Below are 25,392 nucleotides of genomic sequence, written 5' to 3'. Positions count from 1 at the left end.
GTTTAAGGGGTGTTGCCCCCTCTCCGGATGGAAAATCTGTATATAACTTTTCTTTTTTGAGATGGAGTCTCCCTCTGTCACCCAGGCTGTGGTGCAGTGGCACGATCTCTGCTTACTGCAACCTCTGCCTCCCGGTTCCTGCCTCAGCCTCAGGAGTAACTGGGTTTACAGTGGCACGATCTCTGCTTAGTGCTACCTCCGCCTCCCGGTTCCTGCCTCAGCCTCAGGAGTAACTGGGTTTACAGATGCCTGGCTAATTTGTGTGTGTGTGTGTGTGTGTGTGTGTGTGTGTGTGTGTTTTGACCATGTCTTGCTCTGTTGTCAGGCTGGAGTGCAGTGGCGTGATCTTGGCTCACTGCAACCTCTGCCTCCCGGGTTCAAGCGATCCTCCTGCCTCAGCCTCCCAAGTAGCTGAGACTACAGGAGTATGCCACCACGCCCGGCTAATTTTTGTATTTTTAGTAGAGATGAGGTTTCACCATGTTGGCCAGGATGGTCTCGGTCTCTTAACCTCATGATCCGCCCGCCTCAGCCTCCCAAAGTGCTAGGATTACAGACATGAACCACTGCACCCGGCCCATAATTTTTGTATTTTCAGTAGAAACGGGGTTTCACCATGTGGCCAGGCTGGTCTCAAACTCCTGACCTCAAGTGATTCACCCTCTTCGGCCTCTTACACTGCTGGGATTACAGGCATGAGCCACTCCACCTGGCCTGCGTATAACTTTTGACTTCCCAAAAACTTAACTACTGATACCCTGCTGTTGACCAGAAGCCTTATTGATAAACTTAATGGTAAATTACACGCATTTTGTATGGTTTTTAAATTTTGTCTTTTGTTTTCTTTCCAGACAGGGTCTTGCTCTGTTACTCAGGCTGGAGTACAGTGGCACTGTCAGAGTACACTGTAGCCTTGACTTCCTGGGCTCAACTGATCTTCCCTCCTCTTCCTCCTGAGTAGCTGGGACTACAGGCATATGCTTGGTTAATTTTTCTTTTTTTTTTTTTTGAGACGGAGTTTCGCTCTTGTTACCCAGGCTGGAGTGCAGTGGCGCGATCTCAGCTCACCGCAACCTCTGTCTCCTGGGTTCAAGCAATTCTCCTGCCTCAGCCTCCTGAGTAGCTGGGATTACAGGCACGCACCACCGTGCCCAGCCAATATTTGTACTTTTAGTAGAGACGGGGTTTCACCATGTTGACCAGGATGGTCTCGATCTCTTGACCTCGTGGTCCACCCGTCTTGGCCTCCCAAAGTGCTGGGATTATAGGCATGAGCCACTGCACCCAGCCTAATTTTTCAATTAATTTTATAGAGGTGGGGTTTCACTCTGTTGCCTAGACTGGACTCAAACTCCTGGGCTCAAGCAACCCACCCCACCTACCTCAGCCTCCCAAAGTGCTATGATTATAGGTGTGAGCCGCTGCATCCAGCCTATTTTGAAAGGTACATGTATCATATACTATATTCTTTTTTTTCTTTTTTTTTTTTTTTTTTTGGATACAGGATCTCACTCTGTCACCCAGATTGGAGTATAGTGGCGTGATCTCAGCTCACTGCATCCTCCACCTTCTGGGCTCAAGCAAATCCCCCACTTCAGCTTCCTGAGTAGCTGGGACCACAGGTGCATGCCACTACACTAGGCTAATTTTTCTATTTTTATTTTTTATTTTTTTTGTAGAGACAGGGTTTTGCTATGTTGCCCAGCCTGGTCACAAACTCCCGACCTCAAGCAATTCACCCTCCTTGGCTTTTTAAAGTGCTCATATGTGTGAACCACTATGCCCAGTCTACTGTATTCTTACCATAAAGTAAGCTAGAGAAATGTTATTAAGAAAATCATAAGGCAAGCCCAGGGACAGTGGCTCACTCCTGTAATCCCAGCACTTTGGGAAGCCAAGGCTGGCAGATCACTTGAGGTCAGGAGTTTGAGACCAGGCTGGCCAATATGGTGAAACTCTGTTTCTACTAAAAATACAAAAATTAGTTGGGTACAGTGGCACGTGCCTATAATCCCAGCTACTTGGGAGGTTGAGGCAGGAGAATCACTTGAACCCCGGAGGCAGAGGTTGCAGTGAGCCAAGATTGCTCCACTGCACTCTAGCCTGGGTGACAGAGCAAGACTCTGTCTCCAAAAAAAAAAAAGAAAGAAAAAATCATAAGGCAGAGAAAGTATGTTTACTATTCATTAAGTGGAAGTGGTCATCCTAAAGGTCTTCATCCTTATCATCTTCACATTAAGTAGGCTCAGGAAGAGGAGGCCTTGGTCTTGGTCTTACTGTGTCGGGGTGGCGGCAGGGCAAGAAAATCTGTATAATTGAACTCTCACATTTCAAGCATGTGTTGTTAAAGGTCAGCTGTGGTTAAACAAGTGAAGTCTCTAGGTCCCTGTTAGATGGCAGCCATGTAATCAAAAAGTAGTATAGTACTCTACTATAGAAAGTCAAGAATGGCTAGGTGTGGTGGCTCATGCCTGGGATCCCAGTACTTTGTGAGGCCAAGGCAGGCGGATCAGTTGAGCTTATGAGTTTGAGTCCATCCCAGCCAACGTGGTGAAACCCTGTCTCTACTGAAAATACAAAAATTAGCCGGGCGTGGTGGCATACACCTGTAATCCCAGCTACTTGGGAGGCTGAGGTATGAGAGTTGCTTGAACCAGGGAGGTGGAGGTTGCAGTTAGCCGAGATTATGTGCCACTGCACTCCAACCTGGGTGACAGAGTGAGACTGTCTTAAAAAATAAAAGTCAAGAATGAAGAACATAAGAATAACAATACCTATTTCCTAGAGTTATTGGGAGGATTCAAATATATAATTTAAGAGGCCTAAAACAGAACCTGTCACAGAGTTTGGCACATAGTAGATTTTAGGAGTTTGTTTTTGTTTTTGTTTTTGTTTCCGAGACAGAGTCTCGCTCTATCGCCCAGGCTGGAGTGCAATGGTGCGATCTTGGTTCACTGCAACCTCTGCCTCATGGGTTCAAGCAATTCTCCTGCCTCCCAAGTAGCTGGGATTACAGGCAACTGCCATCATGCCCAGCTAATTTTTGTATTTTTGTAGAGATGGGGTTTCACCATTTTGGCCAGGCTGATCCCTGCCCACCTCGACCTCCCAAAGTGCTGGGATTTACATGTGTGAGCCACCGTGCCCAGCCTAGTTTATTAAGAATGAAAGTTCTTGCAATGAAAGACTTGCATTCCAGCCCGGGCAACAGAGCAAGACTCTATCTCAAAAAAAAAAAAAAAAAACAGAATGAAAGTTAGCTGAGCACAATGGCTGATGCATATTGTCCCAGCAAGGTTGAGATGGGATGATCACTTCATACCAGCCTAAAAGAACTTGTCTTTAAAAAAAAAAAAAGGAATGAAAGTTGCAAGCCAATAAATGGCTTTACTAATCTGCCTCCTCATTTTTTATTAGGCTTGAAGGTGTTAATGAAGTAGCCCCTGTGTGTAGCCCTCTTGTCTGCCACTATCCCTTTTCCTTGTCCTATATACTTGTCTATTAATAAGGTTAATGTAATTTGATCCTATTAATATTTATTTCGTATTTTCCTGCAGGAAGTTGGAAATCTGTATGACATGTTCCACACTCGCAACTGTTTACACCGTAGAGCTTATCAACACAAAGTTGGCAACATCATTGATACAATGTAAGAAACTTGATGGTCATTTCCCTATAGAATATTCCATGATCCTTTGCTAGAGTATCATACTAGGCTCAACTTGACATTTCTAGATAAGTTCAAGTGAATATTAAGTGATTAAATCTAAAATGGTTTCCTTAATGAAAAACTCTAGAATAAAGTTAATTTAGTTGGAGGAAAAGGAGGGAAATAGATAAAGGGGCAGATGAAGAAGAGCTAGCTTCGGCCAGGCGTGAAGTGGAGGTGCTGGGATCACTCAGGACCTCTGAACAGGTAGTCACTTATATACCAGATATAAATCATCAGGAGAATGGGAGGTAGGGCATGAATATTTGAATTCTGAGATTAATTACAAAGATAAACTTTAAGGATTAAGATTAATGTCTAATTCTATCCTGTCAAATGTGCATCAAAAATAGTACCAAAGGGTAAAACCAACAGGAATTTTACCTCTTCCTGACCCAGTCAGAACCGTAGCAGAAAACTGTACAGCCAGGTCTCTACATGACTCAAAGACTCCGTGAGGAGTTATCAAACACTGGGTGTGAGTCAAGTTACTTCTTCCATGACTCTAAAATAGCCTTAAGTTGATTTAACCTTTCATTTCATGTTTACATTTGTGTTGAGGAAATTTATCTTCATTCCTATTTTTCACCTATCCTTTGTCATGAGCAGAATACTTGGAATACATTCTCCTATAAATACTTTGTTAAGAGGAGTTGTTGTTGTTGTTGTTGTTGTTGAATTCAGAGAGATATAAGTTCAAAGCCTGGCACTGTTTCTTCCTAACTTGATTAAATGAAAATTTACTTCATTTCTGTATCTATAAAACTGGGGCTGGGCCGGGTGCAGTGACTCACACCTGTAATCCCAGCACTTTGGGAGGCCGAGGCAGCTGGATCACCTGAGGTCAGGAGTTTGAGACCAGCCTGGCCAACATGGTGAAACCCCATCTCTAAAAAAAATACATATATATTGGGACTGAATATCCCTACCTTATTGTTGGGAAGATTAAAGAAGATGATGCATGTAAAGCCCTGCCACAGTGCCTGGAACACAGTAAGCATGGTAGCTCACAGGCCACCATGCACATGGTTAGTATGGTTGAGAAGCAATTGTCTTTAGAACATTGTGCCTCATTATTTTATTTCCCAAAAGTAGAAAGATTTCCTTAAGCAAGAAATAAGGCAAATATTCAAAATTCCTCGTAAGCATCAATTTTTGCAAAATGATTTTTAGGATTACAGATGCGTTCCTCAAAGCAGACCCCTACATAGAAATTACAGGTACTGAAGGAAGGAAGTATAGCATTTCTACAGCAATTGATGACATGGAAGCCTACACTAAGCTGACAGGTAAGAAGTAACAGGTAACATAGACGGTCCACCTCAGATAAACTATAAGATGTCTCTGAATTGCCAATAGGTTATTTTTCTTTATTTTATTTTTCATTTTTAAAAATAATTATTTAATTTTACAAAAATAAAGAAGGGGTCTCACTATATTGCTCAGGCTGCTCTCAAACTCCTGGGCTCAAGCGATCCTCTTGCCTTGACCTCCCAAAGTGCTAGGATTACAGGTGTGAGCCACTGCACCCAGCCGATGGAACTATTTTAGCTTCCCAAGTAATTATCTCCTTTTGAATTTGAGTTTTATTTCTGTCTTGTACTGATAAAGTGACCTTGACTGAGTGATTTAACCTACCTGAACCTCTCATCTATAAAATGAGGGTAATGATACCTAACATATAGTTTGTTGTGATATTTAAATGAGGCATAACACCAAGTATAGACTTGACACATAAGTACTCAATATGCATTATTTTACTTTTATTTTTTGAGACAGAGTCTCGCTCTATCGCTCAGGCTGGAGTGCAATGGCACAGTCTTGGCTCACTACAGCCTCTACCTCTTAGGTTTCAGAGATTCTCCTGCCTCTGCCTCCTGGATAGCTGGGATTACAGGTGTAGCCCACCATGTCCCACTAATTTCTGTAGTTTTAGTAGAGATGGGGTTTCACCATATTGGCCAGGCTGGTCTTGAACTCCTACTTCAGGTGATCTGCCTGCCTCAGCTTCCCAGAGTGCTAGGATTATAGGCATGAGCCACCATGCCCAACCCATTATTTAACTGTTTAATTTTATTTTTATTTATTTATTTTTATTTTTTGGAGACAGGATCTTATTCTGTCATCCAGGCTGGAGTACAGTGGTGCCATCACAGCTTATTGGAGCCTCAACCTCCTGAGCTCAAGTGATCCTCCTCCCTCAGCCTCAGCCAAGTAACTGGGACTATAGGCATATACCACCACAGCTGGGTAGTTTTTTAAACTTTTGTAGAGACAGGGTCCTACTATGTTGCCCAAACTTGTCATTATTTAACTCATAATATACCTGAATACCAACAAACTGACTCGGCCATTGAAGATTATTTTCATTGCAAAAACACAAGATGCCAGGAATATCAATCCACACTTTTGCAGAAACAAAATCTTCAGCTTAGTGTGGGAAGGAGGAAAGAGAGGTAAAGGTGCCACAGGTGGTTCTTTATTGTGGGAAAGTATTGACTGAGATAAAGCAAAAGAAGTAGAACAAAAAGTGTACCACAGTCAGAGTTCTTAGTTAAAAATTATGAAACCATTTAACTAAAAATAAAATTGGGCCAGGTGCAGTGGCTCACGCCTGTAATCCCAGCACTTTGGGAGGCCGAGGTGAGCAGATTACCTGAGGCCAGGAGTTTGAGACCAGCCTGGCCAAAATGGTAGAACATTATCTCTACTAAAAATACAAAAATTAGCCAAGTGTGGTGTCATGCACCTGTAATCCCAGCTACTCAGGAAGCTGAGGCAGGAGAATCACTTGAACCCAGGAGGCAGAGGTTGCAGTGAGCCAAGATCGTGCCACTGCACTCCAGCCTGGGCAACAGAGCAAAAACTCTGTCTTAAAAATAAATAAATAAACAAAAAATAAAAATTAAATTGTAAAGCAATCCTATAGCTTACAGAATCAGTGGAAAGGCTGGAGGCTCTGAAAATGGAGAAAACAATAGAAGCCAAATGACCTAAGACACAACCAAATCGCTCTACCGTAGCTTCCTGCCTAGAGTGCTGCTGTTCTACCACAGCTGGATTCTATTTGCTGCACACTGACAGAATGCAACCTAAACTAGCTCCTCCTAAACTGTCTTTGTAGAACCAGTTTCTTAAATTACCAACCCTTACAGATTGATATTTCTGTAAAGTATGATAAAAATGAATTACTAGAAAAATGAAATGGAGGGAAAAGATATGTAAAATACAAGCCCAAATTTTTATTATTCAACTTGACAGACTTCCCATTACATTTCAGTAAATTTAATCAAAAGATACATAATAGGCAGACAAGGTGGCTCATGCCTGTAATCCCAGTGCTCTGGGAGACAAGGCAGACGGATCGCTTGAGTCCAGGAGTTTGAGACCAGTCTGGGCAACATGGTGAAACCCTGTTTCTACAAAAAATTTAAAAATTAGCCATGGCGGTGTGTGCCTGTAGTCCCAGCAACTCAAGATGCTGAGGCTGGGGGATCACTGCAGCCCAGGAAGTTGGGGTTGCAGTGAGCCAAGATTGCACCACTGCACTCCAGCCTGGGCAACAGGGTGAGACTGTGTATAAAAAATAATAATAATAGAGAACAAATTAAATTAAATTATAAAAAACTATATACATTGCTCTTTTTTTTTTTAGGCAGAGTTTCACTCTTGTTGCCCAGGCTGGAGTGCAATGGCGTGATCTCAGCTCACTGCAACCTCCGCCTTCCAGGTTCAAGCCATTCTCCTGCCTCAGCCTCCCAAGTAGCTGGGATTACAGGTATGTGCCACATGCCCAGCTAATTTTTTATATTTTTAGTAGAGACAGGGTTTTTCCATGTTGGTCAGACTGGTCTCGAGCTCCCTACCTCAGGTGATCCTCCCACCTCGGCCTCCCAAAGTGCTGGGATTACAGGTGTGAGCCACCTCGCCCAGCTACATTGTTCTTTAAAAATATATATGTAAGGCCAGGCAGGGTGGCTCACACCTGTAATCCCAACACTTTGGGAGGCTGAGAGGCAGGTGCATCACTTGAGGTCAGGAGTTCAAGACCAGCCTGACCAACATGGTGAACCCCCATCTCTACTAAAAATACAAAATATTAGCTGAGTGTAGTGGCAGGTGCCTGTAGTCCCAGCAACTCGGAGGCTGAGGCACAAGAATCATCAGGAGACAGGGGTTGCAGTGAGCTGATATCAAGCCTGGATGACAGAGCGAGACATCATCTCAAAAATAAAATAAATAAAATAAAAGTAAAAAAAATTGAACAAGCTGAGGATATTTGCTTTTAATTTTCATTCATAATAAAGCAAGTAATGCCATATTTTTAGAAGTCATCTTCATCTAGGTGTGGTGACATGTGCCTTTAGTCACAGCTGTTCAGGAGACTGAGGCAGGAAGATTAATTTTTTCAAATTATACTTACATTTAAACTACGTTTTAGTTTAGCTGGGCATGGTGGCATGTGCCTGTAGTCCCAGCTACTCAGGAGGCTGAGGCATGAGGATTGCCTCAGCCCAGGAGGTCAAGGATGCAGTGAACCATGATCACGTACCACTTCACTCCAGCCTGACGACAGAGCGAGACCCTGTTTAAAAAAAAAAAAAAATTAGCCAGGTATGGTGGTGCACGTCTGTAGTTCCAGCTACTCAGGCTGAGGCAGGAGGATTGTTTGAGCACAATGTTGCAGTGAATTATGATAGTGCCACTGTACGTCAGCCTGGGCTACAGAACGTGACCTTGTCTCCTAAAAAAAAAAAAAAAAAGAGGCCAGGCATGGTGGCTCATGCTTGTAATCCCAGCACTTTGGGAGGCCTAGGTGGGTGGATCACATGGTCAGGAGTTTGAGACTAGCCTGGCCAATATGATGAAACCCCATCTCTACTAAAAACACAAAAATTAGCTGGGTGTGGTGGTGTGCACATGTAGTCCCAGCTACTTGGGAGGCTGAGGCAGAAGAATCACTTGAACCCAGGAGATGGAGGTTGCAGTGAGCCAAGATTGTGTCACTGTACTCCAGCCTGGCAACAGAGAGACTCCATCTCAAAAAAAAAAAAGATAAAATGAGCCACTGTGACTGGCCAACTGGAACAATTTTAAATGGTTTTTTCACTTAAGTCTTTTAAAACATTTTCTTATATTGCTAAAATAATAATGTACCTATGTTTGTGAACTGCCTGTTTAGATCATTTCAGTAGCATAGCACTATATAACTCTTTAACTCTGTGTTTTCATTTTAATATAACTGAAATGTCATCAAATTGGCAGATAACATTTTTCTGGAGATTTTGTACTCTACTGATCCCAAACTGAAGGCTGCACAAGAGATTTTAAAAAGTATTGAATACCGTAATTTATACAAGTATGTGGGTGAGACCCAGCCAACAGGACAAATAAAGATTAAAAGGGTGAGTTGGGTTATCAGACATCTTTCCATTAGTGAAAGGTTGTCTCTGTCCTCCAAGAGGAAACCACTAACCTATCATGATACTATGACTTTGTACTAAGTGCTTTACTTTAATTCTCATTTAATCTTCGCAACAGTGTAGGGTTCTTAGGCCTGTTTTACAGATAGAGAAACTGAGACTTTGCTGAGATTAAATAACTTGCTCATGAAAGCATGTTTAGCCAGGATTCAAAAGCAAGGTCTAACTTAACTCCAAATCTTTGCTGTCATTCAGGAAGTGAGAGTGGGTCTCCGATTTGGGTAGATTCAAAGAAAGTGCCTGCATGAGCTTCACTGAGGCTATGGTGACCTGTTTCAATGACTTGGTTCCTTCACAGGATATTAGTCTCCTAGATGGCAAATACTGTCTGCTTTAACTCAAATATCTATTTTCACCTCCTACTTGTGAAGGATTTTCTCTTTACCAGAAAGCCATAACACAAATCATACTGATAACCACATCCTACCTCAATAATTTCTTGGGTTATACTTTACTTCCTCTTGTTGTACTAATAGGTTAATACCACATTTTTTTTAAATGTAAATTTTGTTTGTTTGTTTGTTTTATTTTTTATTTATTTATTTTTTTGAGATGGAGTTTCGCTCTTGTTGCCCAGCCTGGAGTGCAATGGTGCGATCTTGGCTCACTGCAACCTCCACCTCCCGAGTTCAAGTGATTCTCCTGCCTCAGCCTCCCAATTAGCGGGAATCACAGGCATGCGCCACCACACCTGGCTAATTTTGTATTTTTAGTAGAGATGATGTTTCTCCATGTTGGTCGAGCTGGTCTCGAACTCTCAACCTCAGGTGATCTGCCCACCTCAGCTTCCCAAAATGCTGGGATTACATGCGTGAGCCACCGTGCCCGGTGATTTTTTTTCTCTTTTACAATTTTTCACAGAAATTGCTGAATTTGTTTAAAGGGCGGCATTGGTGGGAGTGATATTTGTTAAGGATATCTCTAATCATTTTTCTTAGGTGCCATTTTAATAAAGAAAACCTGTTTGTAGCTTGAACACTTAATGATGAAAAATGGATTCTAACATGGGAGGCTTGTGTTTTCCAGGAGAGCTATGAATGTCTTCCAAAAGAGGTTGCTGATGCTAAACCCAAAGTACCGCTAGAAGTAAAGCTGAAGGCTGAACATTTTATAGTGGATGTAAGTAATTAGTCCAGTAATAAGTGAATCATTTTTTAAAGATAAAGCACCTCACCATTATCAAAGTAGTGCATGTTCATTATAACAACTTAGAAAAATACAGAAAGATAGAAGGAAGGAAGTCATCTGTGGCCTAACAAAGAGAATTAAGGTTATTAACCACAAAAAAAAAAAATTCATGTGATTACGTTGTCTATATTAAATTTTTTTAATTACACAAGTAATACATTTTAATTTTTTTTATTGCCTGCATACAAACACAAAGGAAAAAGTTGTGGGGCCAGGTGCAATAGCTCACGCCTGTAATCCTAGCAGTTTGGGAGGCCAAGATGGGTGGATTACCTAAGTCTGGAGTTCAAGACCAGCCTGGCCAACATGGCAAAACTCCATCTCTACTAAAAATTCAAAAAAGTAAGCCAGGTGTGGTGGCACACACCTGTAGTCCTAGCTACTCTGGAGGCTGATGCAGGAGGACCACTTGAACCCAGGAGGCAGCGGTTGCAGTAAGCCAAGATCGTGCCACTGCACTCCAGCCTGGGCAGCAGAGTAAGACTACTCCAGAAAAAATAGAAAAAGGAAAAAAAAAAAAAAAAAGAGCCAGCCACAGTGGCTCATGCCTGTAATCCCAGCACTTTGGGAGGCCAAGGCGGGTGGATCACAAGGTCAGGAAATCAAGACCATCCTGGCCAACGTGGTGAAACCCTGTCTCTACTAAAAACACAAAAATTAGCTGGGCATGGCGACATGCACCTGAGTAGTCCCAGCTACTCAGGAGGCTGAGGCAGGAGAATCGCTTGAACCTGGGAGGCAGAGGTTGCAGTGAGCCAAGATTGCGCCACTGCACTCCAGCCTGGGTGACAGCGAGACTCTGTCTCAAAAAAAGAAAAAGTTGTGGGGTTGTTTGCTTCTTTGTTTTTGTGTATATTTTTCCTTCAATATAAGCTTTTTTTTACTTTGTTGTTGTTGTTGAGACAGGATTGCTGTAGCCCAGGCTGGAGTGCAGTGTCAGGATCACAGCTCACTGGAAACTTGACCTTCTGGGTTCAAGGTGATCTTCCCACCACAGCCCTCCTGAATAGCTGGGATGACAGGCTCGCAGTAGAGAAGAGCTCTGTGTTGCCCAGGATGGTCTCAAACTCCTGGGCTCAAGTGATCCTCCCACCTTGGCCTCCCAAAACACTAGGATTCCAGGGACTCCCCTTTTCATAGAGGCTGCAGTGTCTTTTCATGTTCTAATGAGAATGCCAAACAACTTTCTCACATTTTCTTGTTTCTTGTAGGGAATTCTTTTTGGAGTTCTATTCCTCTGAAATCTCAGGGCAGTGTTCCCCTTCTGTTTTTTCCCATAAACCTCTTATTTGTTATTTTGTTGCTGAAAAATTCATGAATGAAGGATGATCTCTTCATAACCATTCTTTGCCAAATGATACTATGAGTGAATTGCCCTCGGGCTCACTGTCTGTTAACTTGGCTGATTTTGAAGTACCTCAGATCTTCATATCAAGCTGCAGTTTCTTGTTTCACTAAATGAGGTTTCATTAGAATAAAGGGATCTCATGTCTCAATTTCCTGAGGCTCTGAGAGACTTCACTCCCCAGAATGTTTTCCCCTGGGCACTGCCACTGTCTTCATCAGTCCCTCCAGCTGCCATCTGGTTTTTCTCTCAAAAGTACAGTCTCCAAAAGGATGTAGGATCAGAAGTACTCAAAGAAGCTACACATAGGAAAAGATATACTCATGACTAGTAGACATGAAAAGAAGTTTAACCTTATCAATAAGACATTAAGTGAAATTGATGGATCAATGAATATTATTATTTTTTTACTATCAAACTTGTAAGAACAAAAGTATTATAAAATTCTGTTAATATAGTATGTGAAAATAAAAGTGTAAATTGGTACAAGGCCAAATTAGAAGTATGTTCTAAAATGTTAATTGACCCAACAATTTTCATTCTAGGAATTTGTCCTAAGGAAATAATTAACTTTAAAAAAAAGTACAATTATTGTATTATATTATTGTAGTGTAAAATTAGGAGGAAAACATATGTCTGTCAATAGGAAATACTGTGAAATAATGTAAACATTAAATTTTTTTAACATAGAAAGATTTCTGTAATATAAACGGGAAAAAAAAAAAAGCAGTACAGGTTGGGCATGGTCGTGCATGCCTGTAATCCTATCTCTTTGGGAGGGCAAGGCAGGAGGGTCACCTGAGGACAGGAGTTTGAGACTAGTGAGACCCTGGACCTTATCAACATTCAAAACTGCCTTCCCAGGCAGGTGCCGTGCTCATGCCTGTAATCCCAGCACTTTTGGGAGGCCGAGGCAGGAGGCTCACAAGTTCAGAAGTTCAAGACCAACCTGGCCAATATAGTGAAACCCCCGACTCTACTAAAAATATAAAAAATTAGCTGGGTGTGGTGGCGGGCACCTGCAATCCCAGCTACTTGGGAGGCTGAGGCAATAGAATTGCTTAAACCCGGGAGGCGGAGGCTGCAGTGAGCCAAGATTGCACTACTGCACTCCAGCCTGGGCGACAGTGTGCGACTTTGTCTTAAAAAAAAAACTGCCCTCCCTGTAAAATCGCTAATTTAAGCATACTCTTCTCTGTTCAGTAACCCTTTTCCTCCTCATCTACACTTTCTTAGCTCAATGGGACCTCTAGTTTATTGTGTCCTCACTTCTTCCAGCTTGGCAGTGGCCTTCTATCTTCATTTCTCTCCAAATGGAGGCTGGGTGCAGTGGCTCAGGCCTATAATCCCAGCACTTTAAGAGGCTGAGGCAGGTGAATCACTTGAGGTCCAGAGTTCGAGACCAGCCTGGCCAACATGGTAAAACCCCATCTCTGCTAAAAATACAAAAAATTAACCAGGTGTGGTGGTGCGCACCTGTAATTCCAGTTACTTGGGAAGCTGAGGCAGGAGAATCACCTGAACCCAGGAGGCAGAGGTTGCAGTGAGCCAAGATCACATCACTGCACTGCAGCCTAGGAGACAGAGTGAGACTCCATTTCAAAATAAAAAAGTAATTTAGATATTGTGATATAGTAATTCACTCATTTTCTGCAGTTACTCTCAACTCCCTTTTCCTTCTTTACATCTACCTGGCAGAAGGCTGAACAACCTAAATAAGTCAAATCTACACATCTCCACACCTACACCTGGACACATAAATGCTCCTGGATATCATCACTGTACAGTCATATCTATAAATTCCTGGCCATCAAACTAAGCTGGGCCCTCTGGCAGGCTTAGTGCAATTCTCCCAATCTCTGTAATAATCATTTCAGGCCAGGCACAGTGGCTGATGCCTATAATCTCCGCACTTTGGGAGGCTGAGGTGGGCAGATCACCTGAGGTCAGGAGTTTGAGACCAGCCTGGCCAACATGGTGAAACCCCATCTCTACTAAAAGTACAAAAATTAGCCAGGCATGGTGGTGGGTATCTGTAATGCCAGCTACTCCTGAGGCTGAGGCAGGAGAATCTCTTGAACCTGGGAGGCAGAGGTTGCAGTGAGCCAAGATCATGCCACTGCACTTCAGCCTGGGCAACAGAGCAAGACCCTATCTCAAAAAATAATACTAATAATCATCATCATCATCATTTCAGACTATCCTCCCTCCTCTCAGAACTCCCAACCATGCTTCCTACCTCCAATTGTATTCATCCTCATGAATAACCCAACCTTTGGCTCTTATTTCCAAGATAAACTATAGGCCATTAGATAGCAACTCCTTAGACCTTTCTCATCAAAGAAACAAGCCTGCCTCCATTGACAGCTGTATTCAGTATTCCCATTTGCATAGTGGGGAAACATCTTTGTTCTTGTCAAAGGCTTAGTTAGGGTAATTCTACTTGTGTTCTAGAGAGGTGTTGTCCAGTAGAACTTTCTGCAGTGACAGAGATATTCTTGGTCAGTGCTGTCCCTTTCCGTGGCCTCTAGCTGCATGCAGCTGTTGAGCACTTGAAATGTGGTTGCTGTAAGTGAGTAACTAAATTTTATTGTATTTACTGTTAATTATTTTATTTTTTAGAGACAAGGTCTCACTCTGTTGCCCAGGCTGAAGTGCAGTGATGCAATCACAGCTCATTATAACCTTGAACTTCTGGGCTCAAGTTATCCTCCCATCTCAGCCTTCTGAGTAGCTAGGACTACAGACACGTGCTACCATGCCCCGCTGATTTTTTAATTTTTTGTATAGACAGCATCTCACTATGTTGTCCAGGCTGGTCTCAAACTCCTGGCCTCAAGCAGTCTTCCTGCCTTAGCCTCCCAAAATGCTGGGATTACAGGCATGAGCCACTGCACCCAGCTAATGTTAGTTTAAACTTTGGTTTGAGACAGGGTCTCTCACCATGTCCCAGACTGAAGTACAGTGGCATGATCATGGTTTGCTGCAGCCTTGACCTCCTGGTCTCAAGCAGTCATCCTGCCTCAACTTCCCAAGTAGATGGGACTATAGGCACATGCCACCACACTTGGTTAATTTTTGTTTTTAACATTTTGTTTGTTTGGTTGCTTGGTCTTTTTTTGTTCGTTTTTGTTTTGTTTTGTTTTGTTTTGTTTTTTGAGACATAGTCTAGCCCTATTGCCAGGCTGGAGTGCAGTGGCTCAATCTTAGCTCACTGCAACCTCTACCTCCTGGGTTCAAGCAGTTCTCCCACCTCAGCCTCCCAAGTAGCTGGGATTACAGGTACCCGCCACCACGCTTGGCTAATTTTTTGTATTTTTGTAGAGCCTGGCTTTCATCACGTTGGCCAGGATGGTCTTGATCTCCTGACCTCCTGATCCACCTGCCTTGGACTCCCAAAGTGCTGAGATTACAGGTGTGAGCCACCGCGCCTGGCTTATTACATAGTTTTAAATAGCTTGAAGGAAGATATTGAATGTTCCCAACACAGAGAAATGATAAATGTTTGAGATGATGGATGTGCTAATTACTCTGATCTGATCACCATACATTTATGTATATCAGCACATCACTATGTACCCCATGAAGATGGACAATGATTATTTGTCAATTTAAAAAATAGGCTGGTCCGAAGGTAGTGAGTTATCTCAATTGATTATTCACAGTTACAGATTGAACTCCTTGTTCTATTCTTTTCCCCCTTCTCACTACTGGACTTGACTAGTCTAAAAAAATTAAAATAAATTAAAAAATAAATCGTGTGTGTGTGTGTGTGTGTGTGTGTGTGTGTGTGTGTGTATGTAAGTAAAATGAAAACATTAAGGAAAAAAGGCAGCAAGAAAGAAGTACCCGGCGAGGAATTTGGTACCTTAGAAAGGTAAGAGAAGATGAGTCTGACCCTGAAAAAGAGGAGGGTGTGAAGAGGAGTGTGGTGTTCATGATTTTACTGAGATAAGGTCTCACTCTGTCTCACAGGCTGGAGTGCAGTGCTGCGATCTCAGCTCACTGCAACCTGCACCTCCTGGGCTCAAGTGATCGTCCCACCTCAGCCTCCAAAGTAGCTGGGAATACAGGCATGCACCACCACGCCTGGATAATTTTTGTTTTTTGGTAGAGATGGTGTTTCGCATGCTGCCCTGGCTAGTATCGAACTCTTGGGCTCAAGGGATCTGCCTTCTACAGCCTCCCAGAGTGTTGAAATTACAGGTGTGAACTTCAGTGTCCGACCTGTGATTTTCTTAAGATGAAAGTCTATTTAACTGTTGCTGGGAAAGTCAAAAAGAAGGAGGAGATAACTAATACTGCAAGCTTCCACAGAAGTGATGAACATAGAATGTGCTCTACAGCTGCACTCTGTCTCAAAAAAAAATTTTTTTAAACTGTAATAGATGACTATTAAAACTAGGCCAGTCACGGTGATTCATGCCTGTAATCCCAGCACTTTGGGAGGCTGATGCAGGCAGATCACTGGAGGCCAGGAGTTTGAGACCAGCCTGGCCAACCAACATGGTGAAACCCCATCTCTACTAAAAATACAAAAACTAGCTAGGTGTGGTGGTGCCTGTAATCCCAGCTACTTAGGAGGCTGGGGCAGGAAAATCACTTGAACCAGGGAGGCGGAGGTTGTAGTGAGCTGAGATTGCACTGTACTCCAGCCTGGGTGACAGAGCAAGGCTCTCTGTCTCAAAAAAAAAAAGATTACTGTTAACTATAGTCATCCTACAGTGGTATAGAACCCTAGAACTAACTTCTCTTATCTTGCTGTAATTTTGTTTTTTTTAACATCTTGCTTCCTCTTAACAGCCAAACTTTTAAGAGTTGCCTTCTCTTAAATTTGTATTTCTCATTTTTTCCTGAACCTTGTTTCTGTTGCCATCACTATACTCTCTCCAGGATCACCAGTGACTTCAGTGTTGCTAAACCCAGGAGACAATTTCAGTCCTCTCTGCCTCTGAACTGTTTCTTCTGTCTGCAATTCTTTTTCTTCTCAACTAAGCCTATTTCTCTTCTTTCTTGCTCACTTAGTAAAGTCACTTTCCCAGGAAAACATTTCCAGTCATACTCCTAGCACCCTAGGCTACATCAGGTACCCTATTAGAACATTTCAAAACACCCTGTGCTTTTCCTTAGTAACTCTTATAACAAATGCGGTTGAATACTTTTATAATTATTTGTTGAACTTTAATCTGGGGCTGAATGGTTTGTGGGGGCTGGGATTTTATTTACTTATTTACTTTTAGAGGCAGAGTCTCGATCTGTTGCCCAGGCTGGAGTGCATTGGCGCGATCTCAGCTCACTGCAACCCCTACCTCCCAGGTTCAAGCAATTCTTGTGCCTTAGCTTCCCGAATAACTGGAGTTATAGGCGCCCACCATCACACCTGGCTAATTTTTGTATTCTTAGCAGAGATAGGTTTTGACTATGTTGGTCAGGCTGGTCTCGAACTCCTGACCTCGTGACCCACCTGCCTCGGTCTCCAAAAGTGTTGGGATTACAGACATGAGCCACCTCACTCAGCCTCTGTTCAATTTCTTGTGATGCCCCTTCAGCCCTGAGTTCAGTTCTCCTGGTTGCTACATGATTACTTATGTATTACTTTTATTTAGGTTATCAACATGGATTATGGAATGCAAGACAAGAATCCAATTGATCATGTTCGATTCTATTGTAAGAGTGACCCCAGCAAAGCAATAATGATTACTAAAAACCAGGTAACTGCTTTGGCAGAACAAATATACTACAGTGGCATATAGCAAACCTTTATAGTAAATTAGCATTTTATGTGTAAATTAGGTTTTAAGGCATATCTTTACAATTAAAGTGGGCCTGGCACAGTGGCGCATGCCTGTAATCCCAGTACTTTGGGAGGCTGAAGCGAGAGGATTACTGAGGACAAGAGTTTAAGATCAGCCTGGCCAACAAAGCGAGACCCCATCTCTACAAAAACTAAAAAAATTAGGCATGGTGGCTCATGCCTGTAGTCCCAGCTTTTAGGAGGCTGAGGTGGGAGGATTGCTTGAGCCTGGGAGGTTGAGGCTTCGGTGAGGTGTGACTGTGCTGCTGCTCTCCAGCCTGGGTGACAGAGGGTGACCTTGTCTCAAAAAAAAAAAAGGAATAGTTAGGAGCCTAGGCACCCGCTGATATCTCCAATGTGTGAATTCAAGGTGATAGTGAAATCTTTTATTTTAAAAAAGGTTTCACAACTTCTGCCAGAGAAATTTGCAGAGCAGCTGATTCGAGTATACTGTAAGAAGACAGATGCGAAGAGTTTGTATGCTGCACAACAACATTTTGTTCAATGGTGTTCCGACAGAAATTTCACCAAGCCGCAGGTAGGTGGCCTGTTCGTTACTCACAAACTTTGCACAATTTTTTATTTTTTAGTAATAACCAAAAATAACTCTATCTGATGAAAAGTTCTCATTTAAGTTATAGTTATTTGGTTATGATTTTGAAAATAAAGTCTTTCACTTTATTTCCTTTTAAAATGTCTAAATCTGTGTCAACCAGTGATTTCTGCCTACATGAGTTGGAATGGATATTCTTTATCATTATTGTCCTAATAATAAAAGATAAAAACGTGAACATGTAAATAATGCTTTCTCATGCTCACCAGTGGCCTTGGAAGGTTAGTCATAGTGTCTCCATCTTTCAGAGGTTACCAAAGCTGAGTAGTTAACTTGTTTAACATACAACTTATAATTGGCCTGGCGGGTGGGATCCCAGCACTTTGGGAGGCTGAGGTGGGCAGATCACAAGGTCAAGAGATCGAGACCATCCTGGCCAACATGGTGAAACTAAAAAACTAAAATTACTAAAAAATACAAAAATTAGCTGGGCATGGTGGTACGCACCTGTAGTCCTAGCTACTCGGGAGGCTGAGGCAGGAGAATCTCTTGAACCTGGGAGGCAGAGGTTGCAGTGAGCCAAGATGGCGCCACTGCACTCCAGCCTAGTGAAACAGTGAGACCCCCTCTCAAAATTTAAAAAAAAAAATTGATAATAGACTTTATGTTTCTAAACTTTGTTACTTTAGTATATTAGTTAATTATTTAAATTATCTAGAATGAGAGTAGAGGGAAGAGGAGTCAAGCCACAGTTGGCAACCCTGTAGAGAATGTTGTTAAAACTGTCTCTTACTGACCTACACATAGTAGGTGTCTGCACAGAGAATGCGGCCAATTGGCATTTATTGACTGAATGAATGAATATAATTGTCAGGCAGGGAAACAGTGCTTTACTGCCTTGTCTAGAACTCTCCCTCACACTCCCTGTGTGTTAGATGCTAAAGGGAATGAAGTATAGGGTGAGACATGAAAGCATAACTCAGAATGTCGGTGCTTTACCAAGTGTCACAAAGCGTGATCCAGATTAGATCTCTGAGGATTCAGAGAGTTGAGAGAGCTATGGGAGAAGCCTGGTGAAGCGGCAGGATCTGCTAGATCTGGAAGGCGTGGCTATGTTTGGATGAGTAGCAGGGAGAAGGAGGAGTGTATTTGGCAGTGGGAGCAGCACAAAGGCATGACACTGGAATGAGTTGAGAGTGTTTAGGGGACCACAAGGAGACCTATCTTTCCAGGTAGGAAATTCTTACTGTTAAGTGCAGAGAGGTTAAATGGGAAGAATGGACTAGATTATTAAACGCCTTAGATAACTGGCTAAGAGATTTTTTCCTCTCTACAGCGGGGAGGGAATCATTGAGAGTATTCAAGAGTTACCATCCACTGTATGATCTACCTGAGTGTTTGTCATCTCCAACTAGATTGAGACCCATGGGAATAAGGAAGTAGAATTGTCCCTTGGTGTCTGTGGGGAACTGGTTCCAGGACTCCCACAGACAGAAAAATCCACAGATGCTCAAGTCCCTTATATAAAATGGTATAGTGTTTGCATATGACCTATGCATACCCTCCTTTACACTTTAAATATCTAGATTACTTATAATACCCACTACAATGTAGGTATTACACATCTGTAATGCTATGTAAATAGTTGTTATACTGTATTGTTTAGGGAATAATGACAAAAAAACCTCTGTACATGCTTAGTGTAGACACAGCCATTCCCTCCTCCCCACAATATTTTATATCTACACAGTTGCTTGAATCCACCCATGGATGCAGAGGGCCAACTGTATGTCTGTCCTAGGTACTATGAAACTAAATCACTGAAAACTCTCGCTGCAGATAGACTGGAACATGGAGAGGCTGGAAACAGAGAGTCAGGAGAGGCTATTAAAGTTGGACTATGTGGTGATAACTACTATAAGTTTGGTGCATTCACTCACTGAGTGTTTCTCCAGGCCCTGTGTTAGCACCTAAGGTAGACAGTTTCTTATTCCCATGGATCCCATTCAGGTTGGGGATGACAATCTAGTTTGGGATAATAACAATTATTATGAATTTTGCTCCATAATTAATAATTATAGGAGCATGGTAAGTACTTTGGGGGTGGGGTGGGTACGGTCTTAGAGGAGGAAAGACGAGGAGGATGTAGCTGGTCTTGGTTGGTCAGGAAAAGCTTATTTAAAGAAGGGCTTATAGACCTGAAGGTTGAGTGAAGAGTTGTCTGGGTGAAGGGCTGGCAGCAGGAGGTGGTGGTAGGGGAGGGGCTGAGGCATAGACACCACAGGGTTAGGTCGGAAGATGAGAAAGAACATGGTGCATTTTAGGAAGGAGCATAGAGTGTGGAGGTGTCTGGGGCTTTATGCAAAGTCCTGTCAGCCAAGAGAGTGGGGAGCATTAGCACTGATTAAGCAGGAAAGTGACATATTTGTTTACATTTATAAAATTCACTAGAGTTGAAATTAGAATGGGTAGAAGTAAAACAATTGGCTATATGCTAGGCATGGTGGCTCACATCTATAATCCTAGCACTTTGGGAGGTTGAAGTGGGAGGATTGCTTGAGCCTAGGAGTCTGAGGCTGCAGTGAGCTACGATCACACCACTACACTCTAGCCTGGTTGACAGAACATGATACTGTCTGAACAACAACAACAACAAAAAGGCTGGGTGCAGTGGCTCACATCTGTAATTCCAGCACTTTGGGAGGCTGAGGCGGGTGGATCACCTGAGGTCGGGACCATGATCAACATGGAGAAACCCTGTCTCTACTAAAAATACAAAATTAGTCGGGTGTGGTGGCACATGCCTGTAATCCTAGCTACTTGGGAGGCTGAGGCAGGAGAATCAGTTGAACCCTGGAGGCAGAGGTTGCTGTGAGCTGAGATTGTGCCATTGCACTCCAGCCTGGACAATAAGAGCAAAATTCCATCTCAGAAAAAAAAAAAAAAGAAAAAGAAAGCTGGGTAGAAATAGAGATGAGTTTAAAGACAAATACTGCTGATTTTGAGATAGGCCTTCGAGTACGAATATCATGACAATCGAATGACTTTTTTTTTTTTTTTTTTTTTTTTTTTTTTAAGCTCTGTTGCCCAGGCTGGAGTACAGTGGCACTGTCTTAGCTCACTGCAACCTCCGCCTCCCGGGTTCAAGTGATTCTCTTGCCTCAGCTTCCCAAGTAGCTGGGATTACAGGCACGTGCCACCACATCCAGCTAATTTTTGTATTTTTAGTAGAGATGGGGTCTCATGACATTGCCCAGACTGGTCTTCAATTCCCAACCTCGAGCAATTTGCCTGCCTTGGCCTCCCAAAGTGCTGGGATTACAGGAGTGAGCCACCGAATTCAGCCTGAATGATTACCTTTACTGAAGTCAGGAGTTCGAGACCAGCCTGCCCAACATGGTGAAACCCCATCTCTACTAAAAATACAAAAATTAGCCATGGTGGTGCACCCTGTAATCCTAGCTACTTGGGAGGCTTCGGTGAGAGAATCGTTTGAACCCTGGAGGTGGAGGTTGCAGTGAGCCGAAATCATGCCACTGCACTACAGCCTGGGTGACAGAGCAAGATTAAAATTAAATAAATAAAAATTTTAAAAACTGCTTTTAATGGTTCTGTCAAGTCAAATACAGTGTAGTTCAACAGAAGAAATTTAACATGGGGGATGAGATACAAAAGTTTTGGCAGAGCTAAATGAGCACAGAGGACAGTGATTCAACAGCAGGAAGCTGCTACCCCCTCTAGGATAGGAGAGACCAAGGGAGCAGGTGGAAGTCCAGGAGCTGGGGCCATCTACAGAAGCTGGAACCATGGAAGAGTCACTGCCACTGCCACTCGTGCCAGAGGAGGTATGGAGAGAAAGAATCTGACTTCTCTGCCCTCCTCTCACCTCCAGTCTCCCACCAGTGCCTCCCATTGACCAAACTAACTGGAAACCAACAGGCATGGGAACTAAAAAATATAATTTACCGGAGTAGCTCCTATGAAACAGAGTAGGGAGAGGAGGAGTGAAGAATGGGTCTGAGAGCAAATAGGCAGATGAAGAGCACAAATCCTCCTACCAGCATTGTATTTCTGGTACAACAGAGGCTCCCTAAGATCCTGTGTTATCTTGTAACCAAAGAGGATCTACCCACAAGTTCAGAACAGTTTAGCATAGAGTCAGATGTTAGCAGGCCTTGCTTCTTAACTGCTCTGGTTTCAGGTCATTGTATCACCTCGCTTTGGGTCTTTCCCTCATTTTGGGTGGAGGAGCTCCTTTGTCTGGAGCCTGTGCTGATTGGGCCAACGTTAGAGCTTTGATGCAGAGAAAAATTTAAAATCTGCAGGTACATACTGTCCTTCCTCCCTTTCTTTGCCATCTTGTAGACCTGGGCTATTTATTGCAGAGGGGACCAGGCGTAAGAGAAGCCAAGGGTTCAACGCAGCCCATCTTTCTCCTGGGCAAACAGGACAGGGTTTGTGCTCCATAAAGGTGTGTGAAGGAGGCTGTAGAGGTGGGCAGGGGTGTGCTACTTCCAGTCATCCCTGCAGAGGCCAGTGGCTGTTTTCATGAAGGCTCCTCTTGAGTAAGGCTGTGGTGTTTCTAATTTATCCCAAGCACAGGGCATATGTAATTTGGAGTTTCCCTAGAGTGAGTATACCTAGAAGCAATCTATAGCAAGACAAGGATGTGCACACCTGAGACTCCCTCAGAAATAAGATGATACAGACTGGCTCTTCTCTGTTCCGTTTTTCTCTCTCTTCCTAATAGGATGGCGATGTTGTAGCCCCACTCATAACACCTCAGAAAGACGAATGGAACTACAGGGCTTCAACCCAAAGTCCAGCTCGCCTCCGAGAAGCATCCAAAAGCAGACTCCAGCTTTTTAAGGATGACCCGGTGTAATGTCTGCAGGCGGTTGTTTACAAATGCCCTCCCCTACACAATTAACTTAGGGGCTTCAGTCATAGTATTCTACAAATTTTATGACAACTCATGCTTTAATTTTGTATTTTGAATGTACACATATGCTGAAGAGAAGTAATTTTTAATCAAAGAAATAAGATGGTATTAGGTAAATCTTATTATATACAAAAAGCATTACCTTGCCTATTTTTAATATTAATTAAAGCTTTTCTCCTTTGATAGTCTATTTTCTTAGAATAACAACTCTTTTATCTACTCTGAACTCTTTTTTTTTTTTTTTTTTTTTTTTTTAAGAGACAAGGTTTTGCTTTGTTGCCCAGGGTGGACTCGAACTTCCCTGGGCTCAAGTGACTCTCCTGCCTCAGCCTCCCAAGTAGCTGGGATTACAGGCACGTGCTGCCACACCCAGCTTACTCTGAACTTTTATGATAGATGATTTTTTTTTTGTTTTTAACGTAGAAATGAGACGAGGGTACAAATTGGAATTAGAAGTTGACATTGTCATAGACAAACATGGCTAAAAACAAAACAGCAAATCCTGCCCCTCTGAAGAATTCCCTATCACCTCAAGTTTGAGGATAGTCCTCTTCAAGTCACCCTTCTAGCCCCCTACAAGCTGCCAGGTTGGGGTAAATGGTAGGAGACAATGGCCAGGAGTGGTCTCCGACATGCTAGAGAGGGCTGATTAGGTTTTGGGGAAGATCTGAGAGCTCTGGCCTCCTCGTGAGTGGAGCATGAAGGCGCCTCTTGTTGGGAGATCCCTATCCCCAGTGACAGAGGGATTCCCCAAACCAGGCTGTGCCCAGACTCAGTGGAGGCTCCAGACCTGAGCAGTGTCTTCGTCTCCTGAATACTCACTCCTCCGGTCCAGAGGGCCTTCCCACTGCCAGCCTGGAGAAGGCCTCCGCTGACCTGCTCTCTGAGTATCCTGGAGAGCTGGCCAGAGGCCATCACAAGCACCGTCTTCAGAGCTCCTCAGACCTGGGACTTTGTTTTTACTGGTTCAGTGCATTTTGTATGTTTAAGAGCAAACACTGCACTGCCTGTGCTGAAATTAGTGACCACCCAGTGGGTTCCAGGATCCCCTAGGTAACTTGGTTTTCCCAGCAGTGGAGTGGGTACCACCTTGGTAGGGTAGTGAGGTGTACCCAGGGCACACCGCATTCCCAGGTCTATAGCAGTTCACCAAGAACAAAGTCTGCAGTTAGAGCCAAAGCTGGTGGTGTCCAGAGGGTGCTGAAGATGCAAGCCAGTGGGGATGGCAGCCATGAGCCCCGAATGTCTTCTGCTCTGACGCTCCCTGGACTAGGCCTCCCTGGCAGACTGGGAGTGAGGGGCCCCCCAAGCAAGTAGGGGAACTCAGACCACAGGCCAGCAGATTTCCCAGCAGTATGTCACCAGCCACTGTGTAGCCAGATTCTGTTCCGTCCACATTGGGGTGAAGAGTACTTGGAATGTCTGCCATCCTGTATGATCACTCCACCCCCCGTCCATCCATCAGTAGATAATAAGGGTTGGTTATAATTCATAAGAGAATAGTTAAAACCCTTCTCCTCTAACGCCTACCATGGTGCTGTATCGGGGAGGATTTGTTCACATGGGCTCAGCAACGCACAGGTGAGGTCAGCCATGGCACTAGGTCATACCTGTTTTAGCCAGGGTGCCTCTACAGGGGTCAGACATGTGTTCAGACCTAAGGTTAAGAATGTCATATTTTTTCTGTTAAAATCATTTTATTTCTGTGTATCTTACCTGTAAATCATTGTGGTTTACTCTGGGATTTTGTAGTCCTATTATTGTATCATTGCACTATCTGCAAAACAACTTGAATCTATTTTGTATGCATCTTTTGTTACATGTAAGGCAGCTGCACTTTATGTTCTGTGCAACTGTTTCATTATAAGAACTCTATGCTATTTACAAGGTTACATTTTTCTTAAGAAACATCTTGGCCAGGGGAGGTAGCTCATGCCTGTAATCCCAGCACTTTGGGAGGCAGAGGCAAGCGCATCACCTGAGATCAGGAGTTTGAGACCAGCCTGGCTAACATGGTGAAACCCCATCTCTACTAAAAATACAAGAATTAACTGGGCTTGGTGGTGGGTGCCTGTAATCCCAGCTACTCGGGAAGCTGAGGCAGAGGAATTGCTTGAACCTGGGAGGCGGAGATTGCGGTGAGCTGAGATTGGGCCACTGCACTCCAGCCTGGGAACGAAAGCAAAACTCTGTCTCAAAAAAAACAAAAGAAAGAAACATCTTCACTATTTGTATAAAAATGGAAATTTTAACAGCTTAGCCTCTAGAGAGTTACTGAACCTGGTTACCTTGGGAATGTGAACAGAACTGAAGTTAAAATCACTGGCTCCTTCAATTGGTAAGGGAAACAGCTGCAATAAAGCTTCATGAATGTATCT

The 25,392-nt window shown here is 43.2% G+C and overlaps 1 protein-coding gene across 2 annotated transcripts in view; it reads left to right on the top strand.

The window, feature by feature from the left end:
• The window catches only part of SAMHD1 (SAM and HD domain containing deoxynucleoside triphosphate triphosphohydrolase 1), a 60,402-nt gene extending 35,013 nt beyond the window's left edge, over positions 1 to 25,389 (top strand). For both annotated transcript variants that reach the window (XM_012455058.3, XM_012455059.3), the window contains 7 exons: positions 3,558 to 3,649; positions 4,883 to 4,998; positions 8,975 to 9,114; positions 10,219 to 10,311; positions 17,332 to 17,436; positions 17,920 to 18,057; positions 22,823 to 25,389. In XM_012455058.3, the coding sequence (XP_012310481.2) occupies positions 3,558 to 3,649; positions 4,883 to 4,998; positions 8,975 to 9,114; positions 10,219 to 10,311; positions 17,332 to 17,436; positions 17,920 to 18,057; positions 22,823 to 22,957 (819 nt within the window). In that variant the 3' untranslated portion in view covers positions 22,958 to 25,389. The remainder of the gene's footprint in view (positions 1 to 3,557; positions 3,650 to 4,882; positions 4,999 to 8,974; positions 9,115 to 10,218; positions 10,312 to 17,331; positions 17,437 to 17,919; positions 18,058 to 22,822) is intronic.
• Positions 25,390 to 25,392: the final 3 nt, after the last annotated feature.

Source organism: Aotus nancymaae, unplaced genomic scaffold (genome assembly GCF_030222135.1).
Source record: "Aotus nancymaae isolate 86718 unplaced genomic scaffold, 86718_ANA_hifiasm-v0.15.2.pri h1tg000029l, whole genome shotgun sequence".
Lineage (NCBI taxonomy): Eukaryota > Metazoa > Chordata > Mammalia > Primates > Aotidae > Aotus > Aotus nancymaae.
The sequence above is the reverse complement of the archived record's forward strand: the minus strand, read 5'-3'. Positions and strand labels throughout refer to the sequence as shown.